The following is a 24862-nucleotide window of genomic DNA, read 5'->3' as shown; positions in this document are numbered from 1 at the left end:
TTCCTTTCGCGGACGTCGTAGCAAGCTCCACATACTGCTCGGTTGGCACGGTACATAGAAACCCGCAGCACAGCCAAAATAGCAAAGAAGTTTTTGAGCAATATATACATCATGCACAGAGCCAACGATTGCAGTTGCATGACCGAAACATGTTGTGAATGCTCAATGGGGAAAGGGCAGAAGCAAGCTGCAGAAATCATGGGTGCTGTGGAAGGCCTACGCGCAGCCCTGGGACAACCATGTGTGGGTTACTCTACCCAGCTAGTTATTCTCCTGGATAACCTAGCCGCAGCCTCCCTGCTAGCATGTTACAGGCCAACTCTGCATAGGCATGGGTTGTCAGAGTCCTTTAGCCAACTAGCCGCCCAGTGGATGGAAAGCCCTTTAATCCTAACCATGCAACAGAAGCCCCTCCAGGTCCGCTGAATTCCAGTCCACTCTGGAATTGCTGGGAATGAGCTGGCAGACAAGTTGGCTAAGCTAGGGTCTTCTATATACAGCCCCGAGATCTCCCCCTCGCCAGCATACCTACAACAGGACGCAAAACAGTGGCTCCGCACAGAGACATATACAGCATATGCTAGTAAGGCGCCTGAAACCTACAAAGCCCTGAATATCAGACCCAATACAAAAGAAAGCCGCTCCCGCGAGCACAGGCTGCCCCGGTGGGTACTCGGCCGACTCGTCGCCGCTCGTACAGGCCACGGAGACTTTTACAACATACCACCAGCATTTTGACCACACAGACTACCTGGAGAGCTGCACCTGCAGCAAAGCAAAAACCCCAGTACACTTCTTCTTTTGCCCATATACCAGAAAACGCTGGAAGGATAGATGGAGATATATAAAGGATGGCCTGTCAAAAACAATAGACTGGCTCTTAAGTACAGCTGCCGGGGCTGAAGAATTCAGCCGCATTGTAAAAGAATCATCCTTCTTCAAGGATATATGCCCGAATTGGGCCCGCCGGAGCGCTTGATAGTGCGACAGTCCATACATCTACCTGGATAAAGGATACGGCCCCTCCCCCCAATCTATTGGTAGTCAAAACGGGCATCTGCCCTCGAAGACCTGGCCAGGGAAGCGCCGGATGCTTCTTCCGCTCATTTCCAACATATATTGTCCATAGTTGCTGCTTCAAACCTGTATCTAGCTAGTTTTAGGGAGTTCTGTTTCGACAGCACGTCCAAATGCCCCCTGGGAGGCCGCAGATCACGTGGGCACCGTGATCCGCTGAGTGACGTTAAATAATAAAATCAAATCAAATCAAATCAATCAAACCAAACCAAACCACACGCGTAGCACCATAAATTCCCCGTGCTAGCTCTAGGTCGGCCTTACTACTCTAGGCTAGCGCATAAGAAAGAGAGAATTGCCAAGTTACAGTTACCTCATATTTAGCACGTCATATGTAGTCTCAACGCCACAATATCGGCTGGGCAGGGCACGCTTTCCTCCTTCACTTCCATTGGCTGGGGTTATGGAAGGGGCGGCCCTAGCGTCTTAAGTTCTTGACGGCTTTTTTGGTGCGATTTCGAACCCCTGGTGAGACAAGCCGGATGTAGTTTATGAGCCGCGCGCTTGGCTGCGGCTGGCTGTTGGGTACCCTCTCGGCAGCGAGATCGATCTGGTTCAGGGCCTTGCGGCTGAGGGGGGACGGAAAAGAGGGTTTGTACCTTATGAAATCACAGGCTGGGGAAGAATGAGACCTGTTCAATCGTTATATGCAACAACCAATGATATCTTTTTCTGATTCGCCCTACAGACTCGGGGCCAAAAAGCCGTGCGACTGGGGCCGGTCTAAGCCTCTCACAGAGACCCCCCCAGGCCAATCAATTGCTATAATCGTCCATTCTCTCACAAGGGCCATTGCAATCTCTGCCTAGCGACTTGGCTGACTTCGAGCAGGAGATGCAAGCATTGCCCCCGTCTTTTCGCTGTCATTGCATTCTTCTCTGTTTCACTCTCATTCCTATTCCTGATCATCATTTTTGCTTCAGTTTAAGCGACTTTTGTGATTGGCGCCTGTTTTATCCATTACATCTAATTTACTTGACGTTAAAATCTTCTTCAGCGTGATACAACATATAGAATAAATCACCATGACGGATTACGGCCCCCCCTACGGATATGCCGTTCGCCGAAACGGTACCTGCGATACCGCAGCGAACGAAGTCAAATGCACAAATCCCTGGGAAGACTGGCTCAACTGCTGTCCCGAAGGGACAGTCTGCGGCGATGGCGCCGTCTGCTGTCCAACAGACTCCGGGTGCGCTGCGCCCATCGAGGCTAACCCTCACTGCGCGAACAATGCCACCTGGGATCTGTACCAGCTCGACGGGTACCTTTGCTGCGATAGCGACACGAATGGCTTCTCGTTCTCGGGGCTTGTCTATAATGGCAGTCAGACGACCGGCTTTGGCTGTGCGGATGGGTATCCTACTGGGAGGGATACCGAGGTGCTTGTACCGGTGGCATACGGTGTGTTCAGTGTGCCCGGCTCCGTGGTGTGTTGAGTGGTAGTCGGGCTAATATGTGGTTTCGAAACATAGGAAATGAAACAGACACCGATTCCTCATCGTCCTCCATGCCCTCACCAACAACCACACCCTCGACAAGCCCACGGCCCGACTCCCCCACTGCATCAGAGACCAACCTAACATCCGACTCCTCTTCCTCGTCCACAAACGCAGGCGCAATTGCCGGCGGTGTCGTCGGCGGTGTTGCCGGATTAGCCCTAATTGTCGCGCTTATCTGGTCCCTTCTGCGTCGCAGACGGCAGGCAGCAGCTGCCATGGGCGCACCTATCTCTGGTGCAGGTGGATTAACGGAGCACTTCGGTGCGGACCCTGCAAAGGGTCAGTACGCTGTAGCTCCTGCGGAGCTCGGGGATAATGCGGTCCGCGCAGAGTTGACTGGGTCTCAGAACCAGCAAGATGGAATTCCGCATGAGTTGCCGGGGGCCATGCCATCGAGATAGTGGTTGTAGACGGATGATGAAAGTTGAACAGATGAGGCGAACTGTTTTGGATACCCTTTTAGCTTTTGTGTACAATAATTGATGTCTTTCGTGGTTCTTGAAGATAATAAGATATTAAGAAGCCTTTCAACGTCTTTGTGATCAATACAAACTTGGCTGATCCGAAATCTGTTCGTCCTGATATAGTCCGGAAATATCCTCCCTTCTGAAATGGTAACTATGGTCTGATCCCATGGCCTGATCTGCCAGATTGCGCATATAGCTGAATCGCTGATGAACACCATTCAAGATTCAAATGTAGCACTAAAGCAGTTACCTTTTTTTGCTCAACCATTATCGCGAGTAATTTATCTTTAGTATACTACCAAGTTAACCACGTTCAAAGATAATATGATATATATAGATAAAAGAGGCTATTGGGAATATTATGATATTCGTATTTGCTAAGGCGTTGACGACAAAGTCATCTCTTTGACAGACTACTAAGATATAATATCATGGTCCTATCTCTCAGAATGCACTGTGAGACGCCATAACATGTCTGAAGCTCCCTAGAAACGATTAATAACGACTTTCAGCTTGCGACAAATTGGGCAATTATACTTGAGGGTCTTTACATACGCATCTGCCAGGGAGGCTTAATCTATACTCTTTGAATGTTCACCCAAGGCCGCCAATTTCACAGTCTCATTACTCGAGCAACGAGGATGTGGAGGTGGTTGGCGGCTTGGTCGAGAGAGCAGAAGGAACTTTCGGAGAGTGGAAGCTCAACCGTAAAAAATTCTTTGAAATCAACTGGAGTCCAGTCCACGAGAAAATACAGCCTACATGTGAAGACGGTGGATCTGTCTTGTGACCTGACAGATAAGTGTGTGTATCTCTGAGGGTTGGTCGTTGCCATAAGTGCTGTTGCTAAGTATAAGCTTGTCGATGTTGCAGGAGAGCTCTACTCCTCCATGCTGGTGATTCATTGCTTGTACGTCATTACCGGCTAGATGGTCAAAACAGATAAATAGATAGCAGACAAAAGTGTGATTGCTGCTACTTCAGTGCTGTCACCACTTTCCTAGCTCAAAAGAAGTTGAATGGCCCAATTAGTACAGCAACGGAGCCCTATCCAGTAGTGAGCCTTTCAGTGTTTGCTGTCGATGCAAGCTGCCGCTAGAGTCACTTGCCAGATAATTTCGGTGAATCAAGGCTAGTTCAATCGCTGAGACCGCACTGATGGCACTGTTTGGGAGAAGAACATGAGAGTCTCTCTCCGCAATTCGCAAGGACGGTATTCATTCAGATGCCTAATCGAATGATGTTCGAAAGTACACATTGACCCTGCCCGGGCTTACCCAGTCACAGGTAAGATCATGAAGGATCCGAGATCTGCGGAAAGGGGCGATGGCGGGAGTGCGATTGGTTTGGTTTTGGCTGATACGTATTAATCAAAGTGTAAGAATGGTAAGTGATATAGCCTACTACTGTGTTGGCCTTCTCGTTACAATAGCAAGTTGATCCAATATCTGGGGCCTCGTTCTTGAAAGGCAGAGGTGTTTGACCATAACCGTCACAGGTGCGGCCTGTGGAACGGCATTTAAAACATGAAGGGAGAGATAAATCAAGTACAGCGAGCTTCAGCATCAGTTCTAGAATTTAAAATCAATCAACTGTTCAGTATCAGAACAAGGAGCATGACTGACTTGCAAGTCTTACAGCCTAGTCTTGATTTTGGGTCGAATTTAATCACATCCATCACATATATGCTAGCTGGCAAAATTCGTTATACGCGGTGTTTCAAGCCAAGAATAATCCCAGGTTCATTGTCGTGTAAGCCCCAAGTGCATGGGGCCTTGGCTTTGAAAGCAATCACTATAACGTACCATCTGGATAACAAGAGAATCGTCTATTCGTATGTTTGTCTGAACAAAGAAAAATTCCTTCATTCCTCACATCCTTCGCAAGATGCTCGAATAAGAAAGACAAACAGTGCCCTGCAACTAGCCTGGAGAAACACCAAGTAGGCGAAGTTAAGCTATTGATTATATAGATCCTGAAGTAGACTAATGCGCCAAATTGGATATTTCGACTGGTCAGCTCGTGCAAGAGGGGTCTAAGTATGGAAATCTTGATGAGGGAATATTGAGCAGCTGAGCCACTGGACTATCGCGGTGGTTACTAGCGTCAAACTTGGTAATCTAACCACAGTCTGCAACGACCGAATGTACTGAAGATCGCAATCTCCAAATACAGTTTGTCGTGTGTTTTCTATCCATTGATGGGCCTCTTCTGGTTTCATGAACGATAATGCTAGGGATGTTTGGGAATGTAAGGGGTTGGCATCGACGTGCTGGGTATAAATGGCCTGGCTGGCTACCACACTACTCAAATTACCTGCCACCTGATATTACTTGGTGCATGAATATTTTAGTATGTAACTAGTTTTCAGATGAATGCACTTCCAAAATTCTAATAGACAGCACATATAATTGGCTAGTTCGTACAAGTGAGCACCAGGAGAGTATTACAATTCGGTAGAAGGAATGCAACTGCATAAGAAACCCTGTAGTAAAAACTGGCGGTATCACACATCTAGCATATATAGTTCGCTGATGTTGTCATTGTGTTGGCTCAATGATCGATTCCAGCATTGTTTTGAAGACGATAAAAATAAAGCTCAATGAGGAAACCTGTGCAGATAATCACGAACCCACTCGTGAATGCAGTTATCCTTGCCGTGAGCTGGGGATGTAAAGCCGATACTTCACATGGTCAGGGAATGGTTTATGGATTTGAGGACGTGAGTCCTAGATTGTTGCTGAACCACATCTTCGCGGGCTTCCAAGCTTTCTGACAAATCTTAGATTGAACCATCAGCCGGCCTAACATGGGCATCATGTTATGATGACTTTAAATGCTCTCGACTGGAAGTCCCCTTGGACTATTCAAACAGAAGTCTTGGCACGACATCGATTGCTTTCATGAAACTCCCTGGAAAGAATGCCACTGTCGAGTCCCCGAGTCTTGTAATCATCCCTGGTAAGATCTCGAACGGATGATCATGCATAGTTGCCTGGATTCCAGTGGCTGGGCTGACATGTTGATAGGCGGTCCGGGTGGTTCTGGTGTTGACCTCCTCCTTACATACCGGGAACTTTTAGAGCAAGACTTCGGAGAGCGGTACAACTTCGTCTCGTTTGATCCTCGCGGTGTCAACAACAGTGGTTTGCGGCTTGACTGCTTCTCGGGGAACGCGGAGGCGAAATTAGCCTTTGAGCGGCTGCACAGAATAGGCGTTACTAATATTTCATCGACTTTGCTTGTAGAGAATTTCTATTCAAGCTCTATCTACGGCGAGTGGTGCAACGATGCTGTCGGGAACGAATCTCCTTACGGATATTACGTGACTACACCGGCCGTCGCCCATGATCTGCTTACATTCATAGAAGCAGAAGCTGAGGAGGCCGGTAAGTCTCCTTCAGACACCAAATTGTGGGCTTATGGCGTCAGTTATGGTACCGTCATCGGCAGCACCTTCGCTTCTATGTTCCCTGGCCGAGTTGGGAGAATGATCCTCGATGGTGTTTTGAACGCAGAGCAATATTATAACAATGAGTGGAAAGAAAACGTCGATCAGATGGACGAAGCCATCGAGAAGTTCTCGAGCTTCTGCCATTCCGCAGGTCCTGGAAAGTGCTCTTTCTGGGGCCCTACGCCAGCCAATATCACGGCCAGAGTGGACGAAATAATCCGTCAGCTCCAAAATCATCCCGTCCCGCTCAGCATGGTCCGAAGTCAAGAGCTCCCAACAATGGTCACCTGTTTTGACCTAAAGGCTCTTTTCATCAATGCTATAAACTCCCCACTGGCAAATTTCCCAGGCATGGCCCATGTGCTGCACCAACTCGAGCGGGGGAACATGTCTGCTCTCGCGGGCACATTTGACGGGCTGGGCTATTTATCAGATAGTCGTCTGACTATCCAGTGCGCCGATTCGTATCGGAGCAACAGGCTTACCACATTTGAAGAGTTCAAGAGTTACGTCGAGTACACGACTTCCAAGAGCAGGTACATTGGTGACATGTACCCCCTTGCCCTGGACGGTATCTTGTGTAGATCGTTCAGACCGCAATTGCCTGACAGCATGATGGTCCAGGGTAGAAAGCCCCTCTTTTTGTCTCTCTCTTCCCCGCATGTCTAAGCCCCATCTTGGTTGAAGAAAGATGCTTCTATGAAGAAAGCAAAAGCTGACCCATTTCTTTGGATGCAGGCCCAGTCAGTGCACTAGATAGGCCTACGGCCTTCCCAATTTTATTCACGAGTAATACCGTTGACCCTATAACGCCCTTGATTTCGTACGTCTTGGCCATCGGCGTCACGATCGAGTATGTTGCTAATTGAGTTCACCTCATGGTAGGGCGCGCAAGATGTCGTCTCGGTTTGCCGGATCGGTACTTCTATTGCAAGAAGCCGTTGGTGTAAGTTGCTGTTCCTTCCCGTACTTAATGACACAATCTAGAACAAAAGTCCAAGCTGACCTCGCGGAATCTTTCTCTGAATGCAGCATACCGTCGTCCTAAGTGGGGCATCTAGCTGCTACTGGGGGCATGTTAGGGCATACCTCCAGGGCATACTTCCACCTTCCAATATTATATGCCCGCAGCAATATATCCCTTTTTTAAATGGCCCTATTGGGCCTGTCTAGATTTATCAAAGCCTGAATAAGATGACCAGTAGATTCTAGAAGGAAATGGTTAGTGCATCTAACACATTAGCATTGAAGAACTTTTCCCGTAACTTTAATATACATACATAATCATGCAATTGGGGACAGAACGGTCAATATTGATCTTGAGCACTCCAAAAGCCCATACTGCCTTGAGCAGTACTAATACTTTCGGCAAAAGGGGTATATAATTGATATATATCACAAGGTGTCGGGCTAACCGATAATGGCTAATTAAAACTGGAATCACACATCAAATTTCCCTTCCGAAAAATTTCTATTATGCTGTTTTGAAATATACCGTGCACTGAAGCTTTGCTAGTAAGTACAGATTATCTGTCGGGCTTCTACCGCAGCATTTTAGGTACGATGCGACGAAGAAGGATGAACTGGCAGCGCATTTTGGTATGATTACAAGAATCCTGCGGCGAGAATCAGAGGGTGCTTTGGGGGTATCTTGACTGTAGATATGACATGGAGTGGCAGAAAACTTTCTAGCTTAGATGTTCTTCTATATAGAGTTACATATTCGTTATAAACCTCGTACTGAGATTGTTCCCATTATAATCGAATCTGGATCAGGTGGCAAGACCGGGGTGGTCTGTTTTTAAAGGACGTCCTCATTCGTTTTTTCCTTTGCCTATGATGACGCTCTGTCTGTCCGTGCTCCTCTCGGCCCTTGACTTAACGATTGTTACTCCTGCAGTTCCAGCCACAGTTGGCACGTTCAAGACCGCCGCCGGTATATTTGGATGTGAAGCGCTTATACGCTAGCCTACGCAGCCATTACTCCTGGGGCTCAGTCTCCAATATCTGGGGCCGGAAACCCATTATGCTCATTGCAGCCGCTGTATTTCTTGTCGGGAGTTTAGTCTGTGCACTTGTGCCGCATATGGATGTTCTGATAGTGGGCCGTGCGATCCAGGGATTGGGCGGCTCCAGAATGGGGATAATGGTCAACATTGTTGTCAGTTTTCGATATGTTCTCGTTGTGAGATCAGGTGTTGTATCTGCAATAACTTCACTTGTTTGGGCGGTTGGGAGTGCCATAGGACTGGTTTTGGGTGGTGTTTTTATGACGAGGCTGAGGTAGGTGCCGCCCTGTTTGAAGTGACGACAAGGCTGACAATGAGGTAGCTGGAGATGGTGTTTTTGGATTAAGTGTGAGGCACTTTATTCAACGCGGCGGCCCGAAGCTGACAATTCGAACGCACAGTACCGGTTGGAGCTGTCTTCTTTCTTGTCCGACTCTTCATGGAAAGTCCCGAGTCCTCGACCACCCATCGCCGCCGGTCTTAGGGTCATCGACTGGACAGGCAGCCTTTTGATTGTAGGGGGCTTTCTGATGGTCCTACTTGCCCTTGACTTTGGTGATGACGTCTACTCCTGGTCCTCCGCCACAGTCATTTGTCTGTTAGTTTTTGGAACGGCAGTGATGGCGCTGTTCGTGGTGAACGAATGGAAAATAGCCAAGAACCCTATTATCCCAGTTTGGCTGTTCACCTCGCCAACAAAGATAGCGCCTTATGTTGTCTTCGCGTGCAAATCATATGTGTTTATTTGACAGGCATATTATCTGCCTTTATACGCGCAGTCCGTCCTTGCCCCAAGCCCACTAACCTCAGGCCTGTACCTTCTCCCGCTAATCGTCTCATGTTCCCTGGCCGCAGCTGTGGCGGGGATCTTCAAGCAGCAAACTGAGAAATACCTCCCAGTTATGAACGTTGCCCAGGAGCTTTTGGTACTCGGCTCCAGCCTGCTGATTAGTCTTAACTCTGAGTCCAATATAACAAAGCTCATCATCTTCCAGATTCTCATTTGAATCGGTGTGGGCATGAACATTGAAACACCAATCATTGCTGTTCAGGCTGCAACAAGTGTTCGGGACACTGCGGCCGTTACTGAGACGATGGGGTTTGTGCGATCTCTCTCTACTGCCATTTCGGTTGTTGTCGGGGGTGTAGTATTTCAGAATGAGATGAATGCGAAGAACGAGGAGTTAGCACGCCAGCTGGGCTCAAAGTCAAATTTCGCGCGCGAATTCAACGGCGATCTTGCCGCTTCGAGTGTAGAGGAGATTGGCGCCCTTGGACTAAATGCAGATCAAGACGGCTTTGTCAGAAAGATGTATTTTGAGGCGTTGGGAATGGTATGGGTTATGGGAAGTATATTTTAGCATTGCGGCACGCCACATTTCCACCCTGAAACCTGTCAGTGCATCTATGCTAACGTATGCCCCGTGCTGCATTAGTATGTGGCGTTTGCCGGACTAGCTACCGTTGTCTATCTCTTTGTGCGAGACCATAAACTTCGGAGTGAGAATGAGGGTGCCGTGCTGGGAGCTGACCGGCTACGGCAAGAAGGGGGGCCCGCCGTGGGGTCGCAGAACTGGATTTGCAGAACGAGCGAGAAGATTAGTATTGGCTGTGGGTGCTGACTTGGAAAACGATTCATTTCTAGCCCAAGGCAGCTGGGTAGAAGTCTTCAGTTGCAGCTATCTAGACACTCTGCCATTGTGGCCATGCGTTTTAAAGATCCGGTTTTGGTTTGTGTATGGTGGACTAATATTGTGGAGCTGCTTGGATACATGATATATAAAGCCAGACATCTGAACATAAAGCCTGGAGATTTGTGTCATAGCGTTTGAAAGGGACAGAAAAGTAGGGACTGATAATCCATCAAACTCAATCCCCTGCACCGATAGAGCATCAGCCTTGACAGCATCACACTGGAGGGTGGATGAGATGCAGGCAAGTCAACCCATAAATTTTCGCTTAATTAGGGTTAAATAGAACAGCAGTATCGGATAACGGACTTATATCCGCAGTACGAATACCAACGACTTCATGAATTCACCGTAAATATCGAAGGTATCCTCTAGATAGGGCTACGATTCCATGACTTTCTCCTACCAGGCCATTTTGGCGACGAACAAAGTTCGTCCTGAAGCCTATCCCTAATCAATCTATCCTTAATGAGTGTTAGCATGCAAGGTGGCTTACGATCTGCGCCGAGCCGACACTTAGAACGCATTGAATATGTTATCAGCCTGGACAGGCCTTACAGACCAATGGTTAGAAACCCAGTGCTCAGCTGCCTGGGTTGGGTCGAAGTAAGACTCATATCCTCATTTCTACACATTGGGGAATAACGATACGCCTTATCCTTGGACGGACGATTATATGGTAGTTTGAATTGATGCTTATCTTACAATACCTCTTAAATTTCTTCCTAACGCTTACTTTGTGGGATATCTTTTCATAATCCAGAATACTCGAGCTGCGTTGCCGTACTATCGTCCTCTGGCTGTTAAGCAGCCAGGGTACAAGGCAGAAAAATAGGCCAATAACACCAGATATACCCCACCATGACTTTCAGTCTGATATTGAGTAGCAGTTGCGATGCATTAATCCCCTAGTTCACTGTAGTGAGACCGCGCAGCTGAGTCTCTCATTTACAACCTATGTCACTCCTTCTGGCTACCGCGAGGAGCCACGAACCAACAAAGCTAGAACGTAACCAACGTCGCCAAAACCTGGCAGTGCTCCTTCATTACGTTGATTTTGTACTTCCCCAACCACATGAAAAGCTGCTGGGATGTTTCGTAATGCTGGAGGAGCCGGTAGAGATCCAACTCCCACACGCGACACCTTCTCCAAGATACTATCAATCTTCTCGCACACGATGAGAATCAGAATAGCGAAGCTGGATTCCTGTGGACAGCTGCAGCAGTGCGCGAGAACGAGGCACGATGTCCGCTCGGTGATCTCCAACTCCTTTTCCCTCTACAGCGCGGAAACCTGCTCCAGAACGCGAAATGCGGAGCTATTCACACGCTGTCGTCGCCGTCACAGATCGACAGTGGTCGTCGCAAAATTAGTGTCCGTCGTAGCTGCACGACCACGGCCATTGGCCACGACCATTTGTTGTGGTCGGATCAACGCGAGACGAGGGGCTCGGGATGACCATTCATGAGGTGTCCAAAGTCTCCTATTTCTTTGGTGTGGCGGCCCAAGCTTTCTGCTACCATAGGCTGCAACAGATATGGCCTATAGACATGCAGTTTCACCCTCCAAGCCCTAAAGTCTCCGCAGAGAGGTCGAGCGAAGGCAAGGATCATGGCCTGCAAGCGAGGCGGAAAACGTGTCAAGACCGTTCAACCCAATTTAGTGAGGTGACATCGCGCTGTGAAAAGGCTAGAGGCCGCGTTCGATTTCGCTCGTTTTACGAGCACTGGGGAGATGTTGAAGTTCGGGGTTCGAGACAACGGGGTCTTGGTGGGTAACCACTAAAAAGCACTTCGCTCCTATGAAGTATGGATCTGCAGCCCAATGAGGGGTATGGCAAGCGCTGGGCTGACTGATAGATGCCACCTCTTCACAATAAGGTCAGAACGGTTTTAATCTGTATTCCTTATTCGAATCGAAATTCTTATCCTTGTTCAAACAATCCATGGATGAGGGCTGATAGAAGCACAACAACAGCGGTTTACCCACAAGGTAACAGGGATTATCGAGATTCATGGGAAAAAGAACAAATCATGAACATATCACGAACAAATCAACATGCAAACGGCGAGCCTTCGTACTGCAAATTCAGTTGAGCTAGGCCACAATTCCGTGCTTCACATGCTCCGAACAGCAACGCAGCTGTAAGGCTGATTCACGTCCACCCGTCGGGCACAGCGCAGCCATGAGGCGCCGCTAACATTAGAAGAAATTCAACTTGTCAAACAAAGTCAACTAGATTGGTCACCTTCCTGTGTGGTTGATACCCCGACAGGCAACGCTGTCCAGAGCACGAGGGTGGATCCAAAACTATTTCCATCGGAAGAAAATCGGCATCGTCGCCATTATTCTGATTCCGGATGGACCAGAACCCTGATGCCCTGTGTTCCGTCTTTAGGTGTCGGCAGAAAGCGTTCGTAGTGGATCTCAACATCTGCGCTGGTGGTTTCAAAGAGTTCTAGGCGATGGCCAAGGCGTCGAATCAACAAGCCTAGTCCCATGTAGAGTTCGGCGTAAGCAAGACTGTGGGTCTGTCAGCAAAAGATCGCCCAATACTGTAGACGCCTAGCAAAGGCTCCCTGCTGGGGAGGGAGCAGGCTGCTCTTACTTGATACCAATGCACTGACGACTCCCGCGAGAAAAAGACAACAGGTACCCGTCAAGTGAATGATGGCGTTTTCCTGCACCATCGAGCCATCGCTCGGGCTTGAACTCATGCGGATCCGGGAACAGTTCGGGATTGGTATGGATCAGGGTGGAAGTCATCCCGACGGGCGTCCCCTTGGGGATCTCATACTCCACCCAGCGGCCCTTTCCGTGTGGGCCGCCTTTCGCATCCCGAGACCGCACCCAGAGGGGTCCAAGGGGGTTGATGCGTTGCAATCGACTGCTCACTCCGTATGATAGACGGAGGCCCTCGCAGATCACGGCACTAAGATACGGGAGTTGCTCCAACTGATGCCAAGTCACAGACTGTGCCGCATCAGGAATGATCCGCTCAAGCTCCTCTTGAAGTTGGCGCATGATGCGCGGGTTGTCGAGCAGGTAGAACAGCGTGACAGAGAGTGTCCATGCAGTGGTCTCCGTACCGGCACCCACAACAATTTGACCTTCCTGCCAGAGGCGCTCAATCCGTTTCTCCTGTTCTGGCAGATCCCCGGTCAAGAGTTCGTGAAAAATGGTCGGAATCTTCCCATTCGACTCTCCCTTATCGACCTGTGATTGCACCTCACGGATCTGTCTCCGTAGGTCTTCTTGGAACTGGATGTAGACTGCCGCCTCGGGGTTGATTCTCGTCAGGATCCATTTTGGGAGGTCGTTCATCACCTTTAGCAGAACGGGAAACTGCTTGACCCACGGACCCAGATCAGCCCCGGCAACAATGGGGCGGTGGAAGTTGGGTTCGAACGTGGGTGAGTCCAGAAAATTGTAGCTTTTAGCGAAGGCGTACTCAGTCACTACGTCAGTCGTCATGCAACTAAAGGCCATGTCCATCTTCACGGGTTGCTGCGACCCAGAATAGCTCTCGAGCTGCGTGCAGAGTTTCCCGATGGCATTCTCGATTATAGGCTCGAGCTTCGTCACTGAGGTTTTCGAGAAGAATCTGCTGAGAGCGCCGCGTCGCAGGCGATGGAGGTCATGTCCCGGGGTCCCAAAAACGCTGTCCGGAATACCGAACTGGCACGTGGAGTAGGGGTACTTGTCACGCCTCTTCCCCGATCCCGCGTACAGCTCATCAATAAAGGAAGGCTCGTTGACGTGGAGTTCGTTGGGACTGATCCGGACAACGGGCCCGTACTTTTCATGCATGCGCTGAATCTCAAAAGTATACAGGCCTCGCCGGATTCCGTCGTAATAGAACTCGTACCAGACAGTCAAAGCTGCGAGGACAGGGCCCGGAAAGCGCGATAAAGGATGAAAGAATAGGCGATATACCCCGAGCACTACAATATATAAGATCACGGCTAATGGGAGGACCACCCAGGGATGACCCCAGGCGTCGTTTGCGAGACCAAAAGATAGCATCTTTGGGAAAGCCAATGTGATTGTTAGGGGTGTGTACGACATGGGAACACAGGAGATGAATTGGCGGGGAATGTGCTACTTTATGTGCGGCGCACCCTGCATTGTTGATCACCTGATGGCCAGTATTCACGCGGCGACTATTTTCTTTATTTTTCTCCCCTGGTCTGCTAGCTACTACGACAAGCAGATAACTGAAACATTTGTAGCGTATACAAATAATATTATAACATCACTGCAGGTAGAAAACTTGACATTTAGTGGATTTACGCAGGCTATTTAGGGCTTATGAAAGTAGCATGGCAGCTGGGTTTGCCGTTTTCAGTGATTAACAGTGGTAAGGGCCTCTTTAATTGTTACAACTACTCCCCCTAGACCAAATGTCGGAAGTCGGGGGTCTTCGGCAAAAGGTCAATCAAGCCCCAGGCAAGCGATCGAGACCAACGAGCCTTTCCCAGTGAGAAACTACATCAGTGGAACCATCGGGCTTAGCTACTTGTTTCAGATAGACTTCGTAATGACGTTGATACTGGGGTTTAGTCATATATCCCCATAAGTATATTTCAGTCCGTGGGAGATCGTCCGGTCAGGAGGATCCCAAGGTCTTGTCCTGTATTACCTTGACTATTCGTTCCTCTATCATTGGGCTTACGTGGCATCGGTGTCTTTATCTAGTTAACATGCTAATCTACCCTGCTGAAGTAGTTCTCAACAATATAGCTCTAGGTCCTGGTGCAAAAGGCCAATCTTTTCTTTTCAACTATAAGAAAAAACCATTGGAGTTACGTGTGACTTAGTTTTGCCCTACATAGCTGCCTTCATATCTCGTTAAAGCCAGATCCTAGCCTTCTTGGTTATACAAGCCTCATCCTTTTGGTATCCTAACGCCTTATCTTATTTGCTTCCTGTGTATATAGCTAGACCATGACAAAGCCTGCAACCGGCCCAAGGCCAGAATCCGAGCCCAAACCTGCTAATTCGCGCAGGGTTTTGGGGAGTCCCCAGGCAACAGCCAAGAGCACATTTCGCAGAATCTCCTAATGAGACTATAACCCTTGAGTAAAATCCTAGTATATCCAAATATAAGGGCTATACAGCATGTTCGTACTGTATGCTAGTCTGCAGGTTGATTAAAACTTCATACAGGTTATGCAAAGGGCTCAAAACAACGTTTATATGGACAGCTGTCGAGCCGCCTAGGACCGGTACAGGCGAGATCCCAGTAAATACACTAAAGGCGCAGAAAAGATTGGCCTTGGAAGTACAGGAGGGCAGATAAGGCGTCCAGCACCTCGCTCGTTCAATCATTCGATAATCACATTGCGTATATGACAGGTCCCAGCTGCTCCATTAGGACCATCAATGCAATCGTTCGTTGCAGGTATCAATCACATGCCAAATCAACCCAACTAACCAATATAGACTACATAGGGCCTACGGAAATCACATGACATAAACGGCTAGGCCACGACTCCAACCCCAGAGGATCCAAAGCTTTTATGTTGTATGAATATAGATAAATTGAATAACTATCGAGAGATATGCATAGTATCGATAAAGGTATCTGTTCCTCAGTAGGCTACGTAAGTGTCATCGATACAGTGTCACTCTTCTTTCCTTCCTCCCTGAGCATGTGTTTATTCCAACAGTTTCGGACACGCGGTTATTCCCCCAGTGCTTGATGATCAGCCACTTAGACGCGGGCGTAATCTACTTCAGAGTCAGGAGCATGAGATAGATAGCGTTGTATGAGATAGTGCTGTATGAAATAGCGCTGCCTGAGCCAGCCTTGGAGGACAATGAATATGTGGAGGACAATTATTAGAACACAGGCAAAACCTGTGGCATCTGACTGCCAATTGATTTGAGTCAGGAATTATTGTGAGAGGCCTGTTAACCACGGCCGGGTCAGGTTCTGGGCGTATTGGTCACTAGTCAGCCCGATGCTGCGAGGGCTGATAATAAACAGTAATATTGTTACTACTGTCATTATAAAGTTCGAAATTCAGTATACTGTCCAGCTCTACTCTCTGTAATCCCCTCGGCTTTCTTGCGCTTGCCCAAGACGTTGAATCCATATGATGCTGGCTCTAAAACCATCTGTGCCGGTCGGCAGCATCTGGCTCCGGGTAACAACCTAGCCCAAATGCTTCAGCTTGAGCTCCAGCGAAACACCAAGATTGTTCGCACGGCTCGGGGCCTGCAGCTCGCCACCTCGTGAGAGAGTGCCGTGGCCAGCCAAGACACATCCCTAAACTCTCCACGTCCAACAGATCGACAATAACGCCACTCTACATATAGCGACAGGCGTAAAAACGGGATGTTTCTACATCCGCCGCGCCCAGGAATCCACACCATCCCCGAGCGTACCTCCGATATACCACATACGAATCAACATGTACATACCACTGCGCATCTTATCGCGACATTCCCGGTCTAAAACAGTATTGGCCAATATAGTTAATCCGACTCGGAGAAACGTCAGTTCTTAGCTGCCTGCTTATATCCGATCTCGGTCCGGTATATTAACCATTTTGGGATTTGCCGAAGAGTCTGTCCGATGCGTATAAACCAGAAAGCTACAAAAGCGCATCCAATCTCTAACATCCTAATTCTCAGCAACACGCAATTCTCTATTTTACTTTACACATCTATATCTCTACGAGACATTTAGCCTTTCAGCGACATACCCATCTCCACAACGTACCCAGAATGACCCACGAAAAGTCTGCGTCCTTTATCTCTGTTGAGTCCTCTGAGATGGACATTACTGGAAAGAAGTAAGTCCCTTGCATCATGAGTAGTCTCGGAGCGTGCACGTACTGACACCGCCTGTGTTAATAGATCCAAGATCCCCTGCACTGTCCACGGCCCTTCCCAGACTCCACACCTTGACCACGAACTCCAGCAGCCCTACGCACAGGATATAATACACACTTTGACTGCCGCTCTCAACGACCTCACAGATGAGAATAAGTGTGCGAAATGCACGGTTGAGAAGTTTTCTGTTCTTCTAACCGGCCATGTGCGCGAGATCCGAGCCGCGAAGAAGAATGGGCAGTGGTCGAAGGAGGAAAGGAAGGCAATGAAGGCTGAAGTGAAGAGCACCTACAAACCAGTAAAGAAAGCTGTAAAGGCTCTGTGGAAAGAGAGGAAGCAACAGAAATAGAGTCGCTTTATAAATCCTTTAGGCTTAGGCATGGAGTTTGGGTTGATATGTTGGGATGTAAATATATCTTTCACAGCGCAAGCAATAGGATACTGTAACCAGCAACCTTGAAGTTATAGCCACCAAATCAACTCTTCATCTATATCCGCAGCGGAAAAAATATTTGATATGGGTCTCATCATAGCCTGGCGATCGGAGCTTTCACCAAAGCGGAGAAATTTACCGGGTTTCTTTAAAAGCCAAAGGATTATAAACATTAAAATTTCTATTCTCGGCCCTAGCTAGGTACGTTCAATGACATTGCTAGGCCGTTGATTCCGATCGCTCTTCTCACACCACTCATCACTGTTTAGTTTATCGACGCCATTTGCAGCTTTGATTCGCCGCTCTAACCTGGCCCTGTATTCCTAATCGTCTTATCCACCATCACCTTGGAATCAAAATGCCAAATCTTAAATAAACAGTCTTTGACCTCAAATCACAATTCGGCATTGGCCCGCTAAACAAATCGGCTCACTCAGGCTCCTGGAACAGATCACAGACACGCTCATATCGTTCACTATCCACTGTGACTGCGTCCACGCACTTTATCGTAGGTCCCAAATGCCGCCCGCAGAGCCTTGGCCTTATGCAGACTATATTGGCGGAGCTCCATTGTCAGCTCAGGCATGGTGACAAAAAGACACAGCGCATCATCTACGCCAAAGGATGCGCCAGTCCCGTGATGCGGGCTTGACGCCTGCGCAGCGTTGCCCATCAGACAGACTCGACCTTTGTATAATGTAAAACGGGGTATTCGAAGAGATCAAAAAGAGTCCACTGATTCGTAGAGTTCGTCATCCCCTCCTAGCTTGGCAGTTTCTGAGAGTACAGCAGCGAGGCGGATTTTCAAGAATTTGGGCCCCATTGACCGAGACTTGGTTATGAAGTACGTTGGAACGTGGAAGACGTCGGCTTCTTGTAATACTAGGGTACCCTCTGAGTCTACTTATTCGATACTCGCGGAGCTTGTAAACTACTTGGCATATCCTCATCACATTTCCAATCGCGTCAAATTACCTCCTCTGGCTGGACCACCGACCATGCCCCCAAAAGCATGTCAAATTCACGATATCAAAATAAGGAGAAGGGAAGGATCGTAGTAGCAATTCAAACATGTTACCCAATTTACGAAGCTCTAGTCTTTGCAGTCTTTAGTGCGTCCGTTATATATTTCGTAAAAGTAAATAACCAAAGAATAATAAGAAAGATTATGCTCGTAAGATACGTGATGAAGTAGAGGATGTAAAGAAGAGCCTAAACTATACCGTGACCCCTGGCAACTTATGGCCCTAACCAAGAAATAAGAAGCAGATGTCGCTTGCACCGTCTGTGGCGTATTTAATACGGACATAACCGTCACACTTTCACAACGGAACACGTTGCGATATGTACTTAAAGCAATAGTCACATTGCATTTTACATTCGCTGGCTGGGCAAATGACCAAAATACGACTTCATATGTTGCTGTGGGAAGGTTTCAGCAGAGACTGTCGTGAATATTCTTGCGCGTCTATTTCAACCAATAGTAGATGGAATGTCGTTATTTGACACCATTCGCTTGAGAGCCATCTCGGATCTCCTCTCCGTCAAATGACCCGTCATCTCACTGAGCTTGATTGTGTCTCCAGCCACAGTGCACATATAAAACATCTAAGTAAGAAAATGTAATCTAAATACAGTAATATACCTATTCAGATATCTTGGCAACCCAGCGGGTTGCTCCGCCGGGCTTTGGGGCAGCCAAAAATATCCAAAACCCAATGGATAATTAGAAGGTCTAACCCAACCCATTTCTTGGCGGGTCGGAGCGGGTTTCGCGGGTTGGGTTTAACAAGTCTACCTACCAGCCTTAAAAGACCCTCTACATTACCTTTTAACACAGAGCATAAACTAGCTAGCATGCTAGCATTCATTGCGCACAGCAGAGATGATGTTGTTCATATCCCTGCTTTATGTCTAGTAGAGGATCCTGAGCCTGGTAACTTGAAGGTGATATATACTGTGAATAAAGCTAGTTATAATAATAGTGAGGATGTGATTCGCCGTATCAACAGGGGTTTGAATACATATTTGTGATTCTCGCGACTGTTTCTGGTGAGTAGCACGGCTTTGCTTGTAATATATGCTGACAATGTCAGAGTCAACTTGCTACAGGGATATAGAGCACCAAATTCTTATTGCTGTGGTTTCTATGTACTTGGCATGCATACTTTCTTGGTTACAGCTGGGCTCTTCAAAAAGAACAAAATTGAAATGCCCCTTTAAAGGCACTCCAAGAAGCTTTGCTAGCCTTGGTGATTATTAGAAAGAAGCTGAAAGACAAGGCTCTCTTAGAAAATATTGAAAGCTTTAATCTAAGAGCAAAGGAAGTTGAGAAACTTCTTAGCTTATAGTCTAAATATCAGGTTGACGCAAGTTCGGTCAGGGTTGTAGAAGGCATCTACCAATCACTGCAAATTAGAGGACTCTCTGACCTAATTCGCCTGATCCCTAACCAGAACATGAGTCCCTCAGCAAGGGAAAGTTTGCTAAATATTATTAGCAAGGTGGCCAGGTACTGGGAAGCCGCTAGATTCCTGTACCATACAGCAAAGAAATTTCTATTAGCTTGTGTAATAAGAACAGTCCTGTTCAACTTCCCAAGGAGGCATTTGCTATCCCCAAGATTAATAGATATGCCTGATCAACAGTCTAAAATTATCAAGACTACTCCAAGGGGCAGTCAACAGAAGCTGTTGCAATTCTGCGAAGTTCAATTGATGTATGAAGTATGATTGATTGATTGTTATGTTGTTTTGAAGCTATCGCTAGTGATATCATTTGTTATTCTGCCCGACGACCGACCGCCTGGGTCACGGGCTATCATCCTGCGAGCTAGGCTTTGGGATATGGCAACAGAAGCTCCTGAAAAAATCTGTGCAATATTAAAGGTCAGTAAGCAGGAAGCTATTGATCAGTACTCTTGCCAGGTCATACGAACCTTAAGTATTGCAAAAATCCATGCTGAGATCCAGGTAATTGCCCACTGTGAACTGCACCGTCCCAAGGTTACTGCCGCGAGTAATCTGCTCGAGCAAGGATGCCTACTTTCTTTGCATCCTATGTCTTGAATTGTATAAGAAGTCATACACACCCAAATCTCAGGGACGACTATATCCAGGTTGGCGGCTACCTTGTATACCGCAACTTGCCGAGCTAGCGCAAAGGGTCTCCCAAACCTAGGTGTTGCCCTATCCCAAAGACGACGCCTGGCGATGCCCGGACAATGCCCGTGACCCAGGCGGTCGGCTGGGGCAGAATCATATGTAAATGATATTACTAACGATAGCTTTGGAGAACACAAGAATAATAATACTTCATACATTTGATCAAACCTTGCTCATTGCAACAATAGTCGTTGTTTAGCCTGTAGCCGGTGATAGGTAGGAAGATGGTTCTCAGGTACGTATTCTGGGGAGGAACATGGCGATATGGAGGTACGACCGAAGTTACCAGAGGTCGAGGTATATTCTAGGGTAATATTCCAGGGATCAGCCAGCTGAATTTTGGAGGTGACGTCTGAAGGACTCTTACGTCATTGTCTCAAAGGTACGGCTTTGAATCATCTAGAGTTAGTGCCACTGCTGTTACTGTAGCCTCACGACTAATGTGTGCTCTTGTGTCGCTGCAGCTGACAGGCCAAGTAGAATGATTACTTAGGACATGAGCAGCGCATGGGTAAGGAGATGTGAGGCAGTAGCATCAGGCTAGTTGGGTGAAGACTGAGTCAAAAAAAAAAAATGAGTAAAAAACATACAACAGCTGGGATTCGCATGTGGTCACCCACCATACTACTAACCAGCCGGCGTGTGGCTTAAGTATGGCTGAGCGGACGGGAAGCCCTGTTTTCCACACCCTATGGTCGTATGCGATATGATAGTCATACCTGCTGTACACATAGGACGTCTGCATAGAGAGTGAGGCTGCTTAACGGTTACGTGACTCAGGTGAGATTAGAGTGAGTGCACAATAGACAGGGTGATAAAAATCATATAGCCAGATCCATCACCGGCTGTTATGGATATGGCCAATGTCGAGGTGGCAATTACGTTGGCGTTTGTCGGTGGGCAGCAATCGACTCACTTTCCAGACACAAACATGGCCCTTTCTTGACTGAATCATTCATGCTGCATGACTATCGCGGTGTCGTATCTCATGGCCCTGAAAAGCCAACAGCACTGGTGTGACCCTTGTGGAAGTCCCACACCGCAGACATTGGGCGTCTTCTGTCTCTCTTGCGCAAATCAGCATCCAAATCGTCCAAAGACAGGTTCTGCCTGATTTCCTCCCTTGCGTATTTTGATGAGCCATACTCATCCCATTCGTCAACAACATCTTTCAAAGAATACGGTACCACCGGAGGGCCAAATCGCGGCCTTGCACGGAAGTAGCAGCGATCCCCACCAGCCATACCGTTCCCCGCAATATAGTCGAAATATCCACCCAGTCTTCTGTGGCACGGATTGAGCCAGATTTCGCCTTTTGCAATTGAATTGTCGCAAATATATGTATTCGGATCATCTGCGCGCACTCCTCGCCAGAGAAACGATAACTGCTGAGGGTCGTCACTGGAGGATGAAACCCTTGGTCCTGGATCAACAAGCAATACTCCCTTCGTATGCCCTAGATTAAAGACCCCCCACAAGCGATCGTAGTCCCAGAGTAAATAGATTCGGAAGGCGTATCCGGTATCAAGGAAGTCGACCAGCTGAGTCTGCCAGGTGCACTGGACGGTTTTCAGCTGATCGAGATTGTACTGATTGTCCTTGAGCCACGAGTTCGCCTCGCGGCTTTCCATCGCTGCCTCATACACACCTCTTCTCCGACCTTCTGGAGGAATGTTCGGGATGATCGGTGGTTGGCCCGTCGCTAGTACCGACCTTACCGGGGCTCGACCTTCTGTCTTTCTCAATACCAGGCCCCATTTGTGGTTGCGGGAGTGGGTGCGATTGTTGACGCTGTGCTTTGGTTTCCACCGGCTGCGTCTTCGCTTCAATCTGTTCATCGCTCCGGCAGCCATATTTTGCATTCTCGATTGTGCTTGCTCTGGGATGGATCTGCCCAAGGCACAGACGTTGTTTGATGTACAGGATTGTTACGCCGAGGGAGGATGGAATTTTGGGTAGATCTCACCTTTGGATGTGTCACTTCCGGCGGGGAGCGGACAATCGAGCAACTTCCAAATGCGGGGGTCGCAGCTCGGCCTTAATGGAATTGCTAGCACGTGATTGAATTGATTATTAATCGGAACTCGGCTCATTAACGTAAACCACATCCACAAGCGACCCGCGCACACAAGCGAGACGCGCACCTCGCTCAACCTTTCATACTGAAGTTATTCAAACTGCCATCACGACTGCAAAAAATGCCTGATTATGTCAAAATTTGGCTGAAAAGAGGAGAGGATTATACTTGCAAACTAATCTTAAAAAAAAAAAAATTCCCTAGTATTTGTTGAGCAGCAGCAGCAGTTTTGATATCCCGGAGTTAACCCTCTAAGGCTAACTTCAAGGATGCCAGTATTGCAAAGAACAACATGCTAATAGTTATAAGCATATCTAGAAGTCAGAATAAGGCATTAGTATAATAGATTTAGCTACTTTAATGGCTGCAGAGCCCCTTACAATACATGCTCAGGTCAAGAAGAAAACAGATCTGCTTCCCAGAGAGGCTGACCCTACTAGATATTTACTAGTAAGTAGCCCCTGATCAGGGCTATCTATACAGTAAGCTAGAGATTCTATAGTGCACAGAAATCAGGGTTAGACTGTTATAGAGGTGTCTGTTCAGGTTTTCTGTGCCTTTGTGATTTTAATACGTAAGACATGCTCTACTTACCTGCTTAGAATATAATTTTTAAGGCTATACTAGAATATGATATCCTACATGTCATATTGTATAGAAACTAGTAAGATATACTTGCTTTGGTTGTTGGTTATAGCTTCAAATATCTAGATATTGTATGGTTGCTCATGCTGCGCGGGTCGCTTGTGTGCGCGGGTCGCTTGTGGGTTACGTTAGTTAACTATACTAAGTCAACTTATTTTACACCACCTTCGGACTCGCGATTATTGCAAGTCCCATGAATTTTATCGAATACTCAGACCCAGCTCCCAGTTTGGGCACCACGTCAAGGATTAGGGATAATCCCCGCCCTCTGCCAGCCCCCCGCAGCCCCCCAGCTACCAGCACGCGTCGCGACGCGTCAACGTGATGGCACGACCCAACGCCCAACCTGGCGGTCCTTTGCTAGCTGCGCTGCAGGAAACAACTACCGCAGCTACTATTAAGGCCGCTGAGGGTCAGAAGATCTGCAGCCCTATTGCGGCCTTCCTCGACGAACACCGGAGCCAGACGGGCCTGGCGTTCCACCAGCGAGGAGCGCTCGAGGCGCTCAGCAATGACCTGGCTGAGGTAGCCCAAAGACACTTCAACGCCTATATCAGCGGCGTCCCCCTGACTACCACCTCTCTGGCCACTGGCCCTGCCCCAGACCCTGTTACGCTACCCCCCTCCCCTCCTCCCTCTCGCCCCGCCTCGGGCCTCGCCCAGGCCACGTACGCAACTGTCGTTCAAACAGTCCCAACCAGAACGGCCGGTGGAATACAGAATGTAAGAAAGCACTGGAAAATTACCGGGAAGGACTCAGCACGCGAAGAGACTTCTGGAGGGTTACTCGGAGAGCCCAGTCTCAGTACTGGAGAGACAAGATTAACAGCGAACCAAGAGCAAGGAGGTTGTTGAGATGTCTAAATGGCATAAGTCAAGCGGCACCTACCGCAGCCCGCCGCTGAAGGGCCCCCTGAGGCCGGACAGGCCCCCGGCAGTGGCCTTGCAAGAATAGAGAGAAGTCCTAACTCAGAACCTCCTTCAAAACACCGCCGAGGCAGAAGATATCCCTCTAGATACACCAGCAGTCCCATCTAAAGCACCTCCCTTCCCAGACATCACAATAACCCAAGTCGAGAAGGCAGTCCTTCACGCGGGGAACACAACCCCAGGGGCAGACGAGTTACCAACCTGCATACTCAAAGTGGCATGGCCCTTGATAAAGGACAGAGTCCTCGCGCTGTACCGAGGATGCCTCCAGATAGGCTACCATCCCAAATGTTTCTAACTGATACGAATATGTCAACCGGAGGAGGTTCCTCCTTACTAATCAATGTTCAGCACCTTGTTCGTTTGCCTGTCTGTTTGATGCTTTACGCTGTTTATATGGCAGGGATATCTGTTTAATGCCTTATACTGTTTGTATGGCAAGGATATCTCCTGCATAAGCAAGAACCTTTTTTTTTGAAGCCTTGGAAAAGGTATAAATTGCCTATACAGATCATAGTTAGGAGATCAAGACCTTCAATGAAATTGTTTACTACGGATATTGATTATAT

General features: G+C 48.0%; 6 protein-coding genes across 6 annotated transcripts, besides 1 other annotated feature; 4 read left to right on the top strand and 2 right to left on the bottom strand.

Annotated features, from left to right (window-relative positions):
- Positions 1 to 24862: part of a sequence feature (contig 1.150 1..109819(1)) that runs on past the window's edge.
- On the top strand, positions 2103 to 2980 carry ANIA_08311 (uncharacterized protein; the record flags this gene model as incomplete). Its single annotated transcript, XM_676488.1, has 2 exons — positions 2103 to 2481; positions 2553 to 2980. 2 exons carry the CDS (start codon positions 2103 to 2105, stop codon positions 2978 to 2980), a joined length of 807 nt encoding a protein of 268 aa, XP_681580.1.
- ANIA_08310 (uncharacterized protein) lies at positions 5649 to 7169 on the top strand (the record flags this gene model as incomplete). The annotated part of the gene is made up of 3 exons (XM_676487.1): positions 5649 to 5768; positions 5833 to 6007; positions 6076 to 7169. The coding sequence occupies 3 exons, from the start codon at positions 5649 to 5651 to the stop codon at positions 7167 to 7169; spliced, it is 1389 nt and encodes a 462-aa protein (XP_681579.1).
- Positions 12547 to 14227, bottom strand: ANIA_08309 (protein CYP682B1; the record flags this gene model as incomplete). The annotated part of the gene is made up of 2 exons (XM_676486.2): positions 12547 to 12724; positions 12810 to 14227. 2 exons carry the CDS (start codon positions 14225 to 14227, stop codon positions 12547 to 12549), a joined length of 1596 nt encoding a protein of 531 aa, XP_681578.2.
- ANIA_08308 (uncharacterized protein) lies at positions 16937 to 17393 on the top strand (the record flags this gene model as incomplete). Its single annotated transcript, XM_676485.1, has 2 exons — positions 16937 to 17004; positions 17069 to 17393. The coding sequence occupies 2 exons, from the start codon at positions 16937 to 16939 to the stop codon at positions 17391 to 17393; spliced, it is 393 nt and encodes a 130-aa protein (XP_681577.1).
- Positions 21628 to 22494, bottom strand: ANIA_08307 (uncharacterized protein; the record flags this gene model as incomplete). Its single annotated transcript, XM_676484.1, has 1 exon — positions 21628 to 22494. The coding sequence occupies one exon, from the start codon at positions 22492 to 22494 to the stop codon at positions 21628 to 21630; it is 867 nt and encodes a 288-aa protein (XP_681576.1).
- ANIA_08306 (uncharacterized protein) lies at positions 23688 to 24318 on the top strand (the record flags this gene model as incomplete). The annotated part of the gene is made up of 2 exons (XM_676483.1): positions 23688 to 24086; positions 24193 to 24318. The coding sequence occupies 2 exons, from the start codon at positions 23688 to 23690 to the stop codon at positions 24316 to 24318; spliced, it is 525 nt and encodes a 174-aa protein (XP_681575.1).

The sequence above is a fragment of the Aspergillus nidulans genome, chromosome V (genome assembly GCF_000011425.1).
Source record: "Aspergillus nidulans FGSC A4 chromosome V".
NCBI lineage: Eukaryota > Fungi > Ascomycota > Eurotiomycetes > Eurotiales > Aspergillaceae > Aspergillus > Aspergillus nidulans.
Note: the sequence above shows the minus strand (reverse complement) of the source record. Positions and strands in the feature narration are given on the sequence as shown.